Source organism: Tasmannia lanceolata, unplaced genomic scaffold (genome assembly GCF_043159265.1).
Source record: "Tasmannia lanceolata isolate RefF3 unplaced genomic scaffold, GAP_Taslan_0.1 ptg000019l, whole genome shotgun sequence".
In the NCBI taxonomy this organism is placed as follows: Eukaryota; Viridiplantae; Streptophyta; class Magnoliopsida; order Canellales; family Winteraceae; genus Tasmannia; species Tasmannia lanceolata.
Window position 1 is genome coordinate 1,490,349 of NW_027518696.1, and position 10,709 is coordinate 1,501,057.

A 10,709-nucleotide genomic window follows, 5' to 3' on the forward strand; every position below is an offset into this window, starting at 1 on the left:
GAAGTGGACCCCACACGGGAAAAAAAAAATGCCTCAATTGGATTTTCAATTTTCAAAATCTTTCTTCGGGAGGAAATTCAAATTAATTTCTCTTTCTCACGTCTTCTTTATTTGACGGTTTCTTGTTGTGTGTGTTGGTTACATAGAGCAGCTGATATTCGAACGACCATACAATAATGGCACTACTCACTTTTACACTTTCCAACGTCATTATTGATAGCATCTTGAGTATGTTTACAGCTATTTAGGGTCCGTTCACTTATTTTATTGGGAAAGGAAAGGAATCTGACGTGGCAGAAAGGAAAGAAAAGGAAAAGAAACTGTGCAGGAAAAGGTATCCTGTACCTGTTCACTTGCGCAGGAAAACCTGAGAAATCCAGAAAAAAGGTTTTCTGTGCTTGTTCACTTGCCAATTAAACTGTATTGGAAAAACTAAACAAAAACGCCACATTGAACAATATTTAATAGTCTGACATAGTTACAGGCCTACAAAATAGAAAGCATAGTAACAAACACCACAATAAAACCTAACTGGAAGAGGAACTCATCACAGAAGAACTTGTTGAGGCTCAAGAATCCCCAGGAATGCTGGTCTCTTCTTTTCTATCTTTGTTTGACACACTAATGCCATGTAAAATCGCAGTAAGTTCAGCTTCTGCCTTCTGCCTACTCCCAAACGAACGGAAGCACGCTCCACTAAACCCGTTAACTTGAACATGACAGTATTGACAACTATCATATACACCTACCTGCCTTCCCTTAACTGTCAGTGTAGCTGTTGCAGCCGCTGTTAAAGCTGCATCTCGTATAAGCAGTGTCCTCCTATTTGCTGGTTCTCAAGGCATGATGGTAGCCTTAACACATCATCAGAAAACCATGTAATCATAGATAAGCACCCGCCAACCAAAAGCACCAACAACCTATGTGAGGAGCACTCAACCATATCATCAACACCCATCCATGTCCATTACCACATTGCATCAATAACCCAAAACCGAGAAACAAATATCATCAGCACCCACAAAAATACAGACCATCACAGCCCAAAAAACAAAATAACAACAACTACAACAATATTCAATCCGAAACCAATGGAACCCTCATCCTCAACAACAATGAAACATAAATCTTCCAACAACAATGAAACCTAAATGCCAATGACAAGCAATAGCTACTAGTACATCAAGTAATGAATACAAGCATACCCTAACAAACCCATTAAAAACCCAAATACATCAAGCATACCCTAAGAAGCACAGTAATAAGCACATGATTAAACCATCTAAAATTTCAAATGTAATCAGCTATTAAAAAACCCTAGATTACCCATGAAAAACCTAGAAATTAACCCAATGAAAAAAAACCCCAGAATCCGAACCTTATACACTACAAAAACCAAAGAAAAATGGTGAAAAGCAGTAAAAAGGTCGAAAAAAATCCAAAACCGCCAAGATAAAAAAACCCTATTACAAGATAAACAAAATAATGACAACAAAATTCAGCACAGATATGAAACCCTAATGTAAGAGAAACCAAAAAACCTACAAAAACCCCAACATCTAATAGCTATTGCATAAAAAAAAACCACAGCAATGTTCAACCAACAGATCCAAAACTATTTTGCAAAGAAAATAGAGAGAGAGAGAGCTAAACCCAAAAAAGGAGAAAAAAATTGAGAGAGAGAGAGAGAGAGGGCGGGGGGGGGGGGGGGGTGAAAAAACATTTACCTTGCCGGAGAAGACGAGGTAGCTTGCCGGAGACGATGACAATGGAGGAGGCTAGGGTTTTCACTCTCGTCGAGTTGTGAAATGGGGAGCCCGACTTTTTTTCCTTTCTCGCAAGAAAAGGAAACGTAATCTCGCTGTTTTGGTGAGAAAGCAAATACCGTCTTGGTGAGAAAATGATATTTCCACATAATACTTTTCTATTTTCCACGTGAGCAAAACTAGTTTCTCATGAACGTAACAGAACAACGCTAAAATAGGATTCTCGGGAGAATAGGCGCATATTTCCTTTCCTTTCACGGGGCGCGAAAGCAAGTGAACAAGGCCTTAAAGATACTTAAAAAATGAGTATAACAAAGAAAGTAGTGCCGTTATCAAATTATGAGAGTGGGTATCAATTCTCGAAAGAAAATTGCTAAAAAGAAAGTGACTTTTATGCTCCTTCACTTTTAAGGCTGCCCAAATTCTATTGATAACACCAATCATGACCCCTTGATAACATCATTACCCACTAATTTAATTTTCAAAAAAAAAGCATGACCCCTTGATCCACAAGCCTCGATCAAGACTTGCTTAGGGTTCTCCCAGGTGAAGATAAGTCGTTGATTTTTGTAGTTTTCATCTTACATTTGGGATATCTGCCAAGGATAGATTCAACATTTATGGCAGCTGGGAACAAAGTTACACAAGGGATATTCGCCCAAATTCTATTGATAATAGCACCGTGATCAGATAAATCATGGCCCCTAGCGTTGTTTTTTTTTTTTTTTTTTCTTGGCAATCAGTCAATACTCTATATATAGACGGTTGGGGCTCTAGTGATTAATGCTCCATATGTTTATAATCTTTTTTTATATCTTATTGTTCAATTCGAGAACCAGCATCCTTCCTAATCACTTATTTCTAATACTTAATATAAAAATTTAGGGGAAATGATAAATGCACCATTTTTCATTACTAGGGACACCCAGCTGCATCGTACGTGGCAATTAGGTGCGTCCACTCCTTCAAATGTGAAGTGCATCAACCCCTTTGCAGTCATAGAAACAGCGTAGCTGGGGTGCCCCAAGTCATGCGCATTTATCATTTCCCAAATTAGTGACATAAGGTAAGAAAGTGCTTTCTTGGGATATGATATTCAAAGCATATGCAAGGATTGATGCGGTTCAAAGTACATACTATATGTAGTATAAAGGAATCATTCTTGAATCACTTCGGTGGAGATTACGGTGGTAGTCGCACTAACCATGGACTCTAACGTGACAATAGCACCAATAGGAAATGCAGCATGAAGACTCAGGCCTAGCAATAACAGTAGGAAGTTTTTGAGTTTAGTTAGTGGATAAAGAATCCCCGATTTCTTTCAGGCATTTCAACGAACAGAACCCATGCCATCCGAAACCACGCATTCCTACTCACAATGTAAACTCCATCAGCATTAGCATCTTTTTTTCACACCTCCATGGCTCATGGCTGTTACTTCCTTGCTCCAATTCCCACTACTCTTAATTTCAACTACACCAACACAAATATTCGCCCCCAAAAACCCCTCCTCCTCACCCCCCTCTCTTCTTCTCTCCACCACCAAACCCACAATCACGAGCCCAACAAATCTACAGAAGAAGAAACACCCCCGTTTCACCATTTTCGAAACCACAACTCCAAATCCACTGCCCTTCTTCTCCACCGTCTCTCCAAACAAAAACAAGAAGACCAAGACGAAGAAGACGAGGCAAAAGAGAAGATGTTAGAATCTAGTCTTTCTATTACAAAAATCCCTAAATTCCCTGGCTCAATCTATTCCAATTCCAATTCCCATCTCCTGACACAGATCAATGACGAAGACAATGATAAAATGCTGAGGCGAGCACTGGAAATCCGGCGAAAGGTCACTGCTGAGATCTTGAAGAGACTCATGTGGGGTTCCAAACTTAGTAGGACTTATTCATCGAACCTCGTCTCTCGCTTGCCGGATTTCATTGACCGTGTGATGGTCGGAGCAGCGTCCATGAAGCAGCTCCCGGACTTCTCTCATTCCACATTCGATGCTCGCGTTAAGATCTACATTCAAAATTCCAAGGTCATTCCCCTCATCCGGTACTCTCTCCAATCTCTCCCCCATTCTCTCTTCTTCTTCTTCTTCTTTTTTTCTTTCTAGGAAGGAAGATCTTAGTTTTGATTGATTGTTAATTAGTTTTGATCCATATGGTTAGGTAATTGAAGCATAATTCGAAGAAAGATCCTAGTTTGATTGTTTGTTAATTAGTTTTGATCCACATGGTTAGGTGGTTGAAGCATAATTCGTTCACATACCCGCAAATTGGGAAGCTCATATGCATGATTACGGGAGATCTTGATTCGCTGGGATGCTTGGTTGATTGGCTGAAATCAGTATATGTGAAAGGGGAATTTCTTGGATATGTGCTTACCAGAGCAAATGGTATCTTGGAGCGCAGTCCGGAGGAATTGGAGGAGATTGTCCAATATCTCGTGAGCCACGGAGTGAGGAGGGAATGGATGGGATTTGCCATTAGCCGCTGTCCACAGTTGTTGTCTTTCTCCATGGCAGAAATTAAATCTCGGGTGAATTTCTACTTGGAAATGGGTTTGAATGACAAGGACTTTGGTACTATGATCTTCGACTCCCCCAGGGCTCTTGGGTTCTTCAGTCTGGAAGAGATGAACTGCAAGGTATCTGCCTTCCTCGCTAACTAACGATACGTGATGTGGCTGCTCTGTTTTTAAATATAAGTAGACTACATGGTGTAATGACTGTCATTTCCTGTTGCTTTTGTTTTGAAAATCAAATGTTTGAGGCATTACAATGTAAATATTTCAATTAATTGCATCCAGCTGGTGTTTACTCAAATGCTGAGAATTCAGACGAATGTTCTTCAAGAAAAGAACTTTTTGGCCAAAAAAATAGGCAAATCTTGGTGTAAGAGTGATTTATATTGATAACATGGCAGTAATTTTTAATTTTTTTATCCAACTTTACTTCCTATTGTAGAGTTTTCAAAGAAAGGTGTTTATCATTTGATTAAGGAAAATAGATAAAAAGAACAACATATCTGATGGCTTTCTCGAGAACGGTTGCATTGCTAACCAAATCTCTATGTTACAAAATAAATCTAAACCATTTGTTTTTTTATTAGATTTATTTTATGCCTTGTACCCAAATGGTTTCATTGCTAACCAAACCTATGTGTTCCGTAGATGGGCAAGCACATTGGTGCAAAACACGATTCACTTCTATTTTATAGACGCGGGTAGTCATTGAGGATTCCCTAGAAGTTAGGAACAGAAGAGGGATAGAATTATATTTTACGATAATTGGCTTTCTTCGGAATTGGCTCAAGGAAGATTACCATAAAGTACAATTCTCACTGAGATTGTTAAGGGGGACAAATAGCCAATGATATCAAGACTTACGGGATGAGAATAGGTTTCTACTACATAGCCAGTAGTTGTTATTACTTCACTGGCTTCAAATATACTGCTTGTTTAACTGAAGCTTTCCAAAGTGAAGTGCTTTTTGGGCTGACTGAGAATATGGCTTGGGTTATTTAATTTATTTGGAAATTTGAAGGCTTTTAATATCTTTACTGCTAAGGAAATACGACGCGATTCACAAGAACCTGATTAATTAGATGAGTTGCAAGCAGAGCTTGTCTGATGTCATTACTTACATGAAAAGAAATTGGGCTTGTTTATTCAGGTCGAGTATCTTAAGGAGTTTGGACTTAATAATGAAGATGTTGGTCGACTACTAGCATTCAAACCACAACTGATGGGTTGCAGCATTGAGGAAAGATGGAAACCCCTTGTGAAGTATCTATATTACCTAGGGGTTCGCCGTGATGGAATGAGGAGAATACTCACAGTGAAACCGATGATTTTCTGTGTTGACCTGGAGACAACCATTGCCCCAAAGGTATGACTCTCTCTCTCTCTCTCTCTCTCTCACACACACACACACACACACACACACACACACACCTTTGCTGTGATTGTTTAGTGTGTTAAATGAATTGAAAATTATGTTAGATGTCTCTACTGACTGCCAGTGATGCAGTGAAGTTTTTTGTTTTCAATTTACTAATGTAGGCCTTTTCCCCTTGTGAAGGTTCGATTTTTACAGGACATTGGCATCCGGGAAGAAGCCATCGGTGGCGTGCTAGTCAAATTTCCACCCTTACTAACGTATAGCCTCTACAAGAAAATCCGGCCAGTGGTTAGTCCTCTTTTAACTTTTCACTGGATATAAATTATTTCTCTTATAACCTTTACATATTCTTGGACTTGTATTGCTCTGAAAATATTGAATTATCTTTTGCTTATATCATTGCATCTGCCATGCTTATCTTTTATTATTAGTATTGATGAAGTGATCATGGTCTCTGTTTGTGCTATCATGCATATTTATTCATTATTACTTTTGTATCCTAGTTTCAAATTCTTGGGCTTAATTCAGTAATTGTTGTCCATTTTTTGTCAAGTTCAAATTAGTCGAATCAATGAATTAGTTTGTGAATTTATAAAAATCACTCTGTTCGATGATTGAATCGGCTGGTCTTTTTAAGGAGGAGTTTGGATCTGTTGCCAAACTGAGGCAATTTTCCCGAGTTCCGTCTTCCAAGCCAACTCAGCAATATTTTTTGAAAATCGATTGTAATTTCATCATTTTTTCTCTCCAATGTTTTATATTCTCTATAATACATGTTAAACAACACAATCTTACTTAGCTACATAATTATATATTAGCATTGCTTTTATTTTCTCCTCCGTCAGACACTCATGCATGGGGTTTTCCTTAGAGTGTTGCAGGAATTAGTTTCTCATTGCCAACATTTTTAGGAGGTTTTCTCACAGAAAACCCAAAGCATGGAAAAACAACCTTAGGGTTGGAGTTAACATGATCAGTGTGACTAGCTGTGTGCCCAATCCCATATGAGGCCTTGGTGGGTGGTTTGGATCTCCGTTCATGCACATCTATAGCAGTGATTAGGATATGTCAATTGTGTGTGGATCCGTTGGAAAGCACCAATGCTCTACAACAACATCAATTGCACCTGGTACGGAGTTCCTTCACATCTATTTGGAAGTCTATGATATACGAGTTCTTGAACTCAAACCTCAAACGTCGAGCAAATTTTATTCAGCCCAAAATCTGCTATAAAATGCAGTGGCCTCTCACTGAGGAGGAGGCCATTTTCATGCTTGATAACTCACATTGCCTTTTCACTTTGTGGTTCGAAGTCAAAATGGTTGGATTTCAGCGACAGGGACGGTGCAACCAATGGTTTGAAGTGAATCGTTTTTCAGCTTACACCCTTTATCTCAAGTTTTGGAGACAAATAATTCATGCGTGAAAATCGAGTTATTTGGATCCTAGAATATGCTGAACTGTCGACTTTCATTTGCATCTAAAGGGCATGGGTTTTCCTGTGAAAAAGCAACTGGATGGTAAACTTAGCACTGCTCAAGCAGGTATTAAAATAAATGAGACGAGATGCAAGGGATAATTTAGTTGGTAGGCAATATCATGCCCCTTTCTAAAAACCATATCAACCTAGATTAGCTCAGTACCTAATTTTATGTACATCATACAAACAAGATTCAAATACCCACCCATTCCCCTCTTCTCTCAACCTCACCCCATCTCCCATTTGCTCATGTTTCCCCTTTTTCCTCAAAGTATCAGCACAAGGTAGAGTGGAGAATCATACAAATTGATCAAATATGCAAAGCCCAAATGTCAACTGGTAATCCTCAATGATATAGTTTTGTTTCAGAACTCAAGGTGAGTAAATAGAGTTCATTTGTTTGTGGGGAAAGCTCATTCTGTAATCTCGTTTGTTCTACGAAAAGATATGTTATTGCTTGGGAGAAAAAAAGAGAGATGAGTAATTGCTTATCTTGGTTGTTGTTGTTGAGTGTCCTGACTGGCCAATGCAAAGTAAATAGTCAGACAACTAACGTCATTAGTTCACAAGTTGGGGGAAATGCTTGGAATAGGCCTGATGCTTGCAATTTTTTTCAGACTTGTGTTTCTTTCAAAGTACAATAAAGGTTTTAAGGATTCTAAACTTCAAGGATCTTTATCCGTATCATATTTGATTCTTGCGGCATCTATATTATGAGATTTCAGGGCTTTGAGGTTTCCCAGTACCCAGTTCCTGCTATTTCTCGTATCTGTGACAAATGTTCTAGCTAGCTGGCAACACTTGTTCTCTTTGATTAGCTCTCATTAATATAATATGGTTCTTCTGGAGGCTGCCTAAATGGTTGCATGTCTGTTATTTTGTGAGTTGGCTGCCAAGGCCACGCGACATAGCTCAGAGTGCTTGGGTTTCATTCATAGAAGCTTTGTCATATAACTGACCAATAGATTGACCTCTTACATTGATGAATCCCCTTATCTTCTTGGCGGCCTCAAAGTTAACCAATAAATGCTTTTTGTTTTTTCTCATCCCAGTTTTGTTACTTGTCAGTTTTATGTTGCACAGAACAATAATATATGCCAATCACCACTTACATTTTCCTGGTTATGACTCAGGTCATTTTCTTGATGACAAAAGCCGGAGTAACCCAGAGGGATATTGGGAAGGTGATAGCATTGGAGCCGGAGCTTGTGGGGTGCAGCATCGTTAATAAGCTGGAAGTTAGTGTGAAGTACTTTCTGTCACTGGGCATTCCCCTAAAATCACTTGGCGAGATGGTCGCTGATTTTCCAACACTGCTGAGATACAATTTGGATGTCCTCCGGCCCAAGTACCGTTACTTGAGGAGAACTATGGTCCGCCCATTGCAGGACCTCGTTGAGTTTCCCAGGTAGAAACATCTCAGATCACCTACCTGTCTGTTGTCTTAGCTTTATACGCTTATTTACAGGTTCTCTAGCTATGTACACTATATTTTAACATTTTTCCCACACTTGGAATCTATTTAATCTCGAGGACAATTCTGCCCTGTTATTCTTTTATCACGTACACAAAATGTATGGGGAAATGATATCAGCACAACCACGTTTTAATATTTGCACAAACCCAGCTTGTCTTTTCTTTTTTAATTGGTTCATGGAAATGTAATAGGAAAATGACTAAGATGGGTTAGTGAAACGGTTCTATAATAGCATTACTCAATGTAAAAAAAAAAAACTTTTGACAGTTCTTTAAGGGAGATGATATTTTCACCCCCCTGCATTACGCATGCGCTCCCCTTATAACGTGATTTGACGTGAATGGGCAACCTTAATGCTTTTTGACGTCAAATCACGTTATAAGGTGGGCTCATGCGTAATGCAGGGGGGTGAAAATATCATCGCCCTTCTTTAAATACTAAAAGACAAGATGGGGTTACACATTAAAAAAACAGGACAAGATGGGTTAGCGAAAATATCAAAACATGGTTGGGCTGATATCATTTCCCAAAGTATAATATATTGTATGAAAAAAATATTTTGTAAATGAATTTATTGTGCATGTTTGCAAAGAGAAAATACAATGTATCATGTTTTGCATATGTGCAATAAAAAATATCAGATAAAAAAACTTGTTGTGCACCTAATCAGATCCATAAACATCTCTTAAGAAGATGGTCTCAAACATGTGTTTTTTTAGTAGCCAAAGGATATCCTGTCAGAGTAAACCTTCAATCAATTTTATCCTGTCTTCACCTATCAACTACAGGAAGAAAGAGGAATTTCCTTGTGGTCATTGGACAGCCCAAAAATTTTATTGTGGAATTGGGGTTGCAATTGATCCGGACCTTTTAGTTTAAAGCTTGTCTAATTATTATGTTTGTTATTTTTGATTGATTGGGAGTCTGAGTTTGAAGCCTATGAATGTGATGTTCCAACAGTTGGATTCTTGCCTTGAATATTGCATACTCCGCAATTGATCATAAGAAGCTTTCTGCAGGTTCTTCAGTTATTCTCTTGAATGTCGTATAATTCCCAGGCATAAGGTGTTGGTGGAAAACCGGATAAATTTCAAGCTGCGCTACATGTTACCAGGCCCCGATGAAGAGTTTGATCGGAGGGTACAGGATGCAGTTGAAAGGCGCCGAAGGTTTGAATCAGGTGACTTGGATGATCTCTCTATTGCTCAAACAGCCCATAGCTAGCCCCAAAGAGCAAATTTAGTACACCATTTGTGAAGGGATAATCATACAAAGACTGCCTCTTTCAGTCTTCATTGTATAGTAAGCAGTTTATTATCTTTCAAATGTCATCATTCAGTCTTCATTGTATTGTAACTTTGTAAGCAGTTTATTATCTTTCAAATGCCATCGATCTGTTCTGAAGGCAATGAAGCTAACAGGGAGAATGGGTCGGATTTGACTAATGTCAATTTCCTTCATCTTTTTTTCATGCTTTGAGATGAGAAAAAAGCCCAGAAGTGGTGTAGAGAAGCGTTAAAGAATGCAGCCTTATTTTCTAATCAGTCTGAAGCAGAAAAACCAAAATCTCAGCCTGCATTGTGGATAGGGGTGCAATGAAGAAGGATTCAGTAGAGGTTGCTATGGCACAGTGGGTCTCACGTTTGGTTGATCTGAGCCATTCATTTGATAGGCCTCATGCTTCGGATCTCCTTTTGCTCCAAAATCTCGTTACTCATGCAATCCTGGCATCCAATAATACGTGTTTTATATGTAGTTTTTTACAGTCCATGTTCAATGACTAGAATTATGGTTCTCATGGTTCTTAATCCTCTCCCATTGTATGTTTTTAATCCTCTAATTTAGTGACTGTTAAATGGACAGTAAGATAACAACGAAGCAACAATCTGCATTCCTAACAGATAAATGGCTTGGATCATCAAACAACCGGTGCCTAAAACTAACATTGTTAGTTATTAGGATTTAATCATTGGCATGATTTTTTAATTTTGGGAGAGAGGAGATCAAAGGCCTTTCAAGTGAATAATTCAGATCAATCAAAGGATCCAAATCAAGGGTCAAGATTGCACTGGAGGAACTTTA

At 38.7% G+C, this 10,709-nt stretch overlaps 1 protein-coding gene across 1 annotated transcript; it reads left to right on the forward strand.

The window, feature by feature from the left end:
* Nucleotides 1–2,719: 2,719 nt before the first annotated feature.
* EMB2219 (Mitochondrial transcription termination factor family protein) lies at nt 2,720–10,462 on the forward strand. The gene is made up of 6 exons (XM_077362796.1): nt 2,720–3,821; nt 4,010–4,415; nt 5,443–5,658; nt 5,851–5,958; nt 8,284–8,558; nt 9,647–10,462. The coding sequence occupies exons 1-6, from the start codon at nt 3,187–3,189 to the stop codon at nt 9,849–9,851; spliced, it is 1,845 nt and encodes a 614-aa protein (XP_077218911.1). The 5' UTR covers nt 2,720–3,186; the 3' UTR covers nt 9,852–10,462.
* Nucleotides 10,463–10,709: the final 247 nt, after the last annotated feature.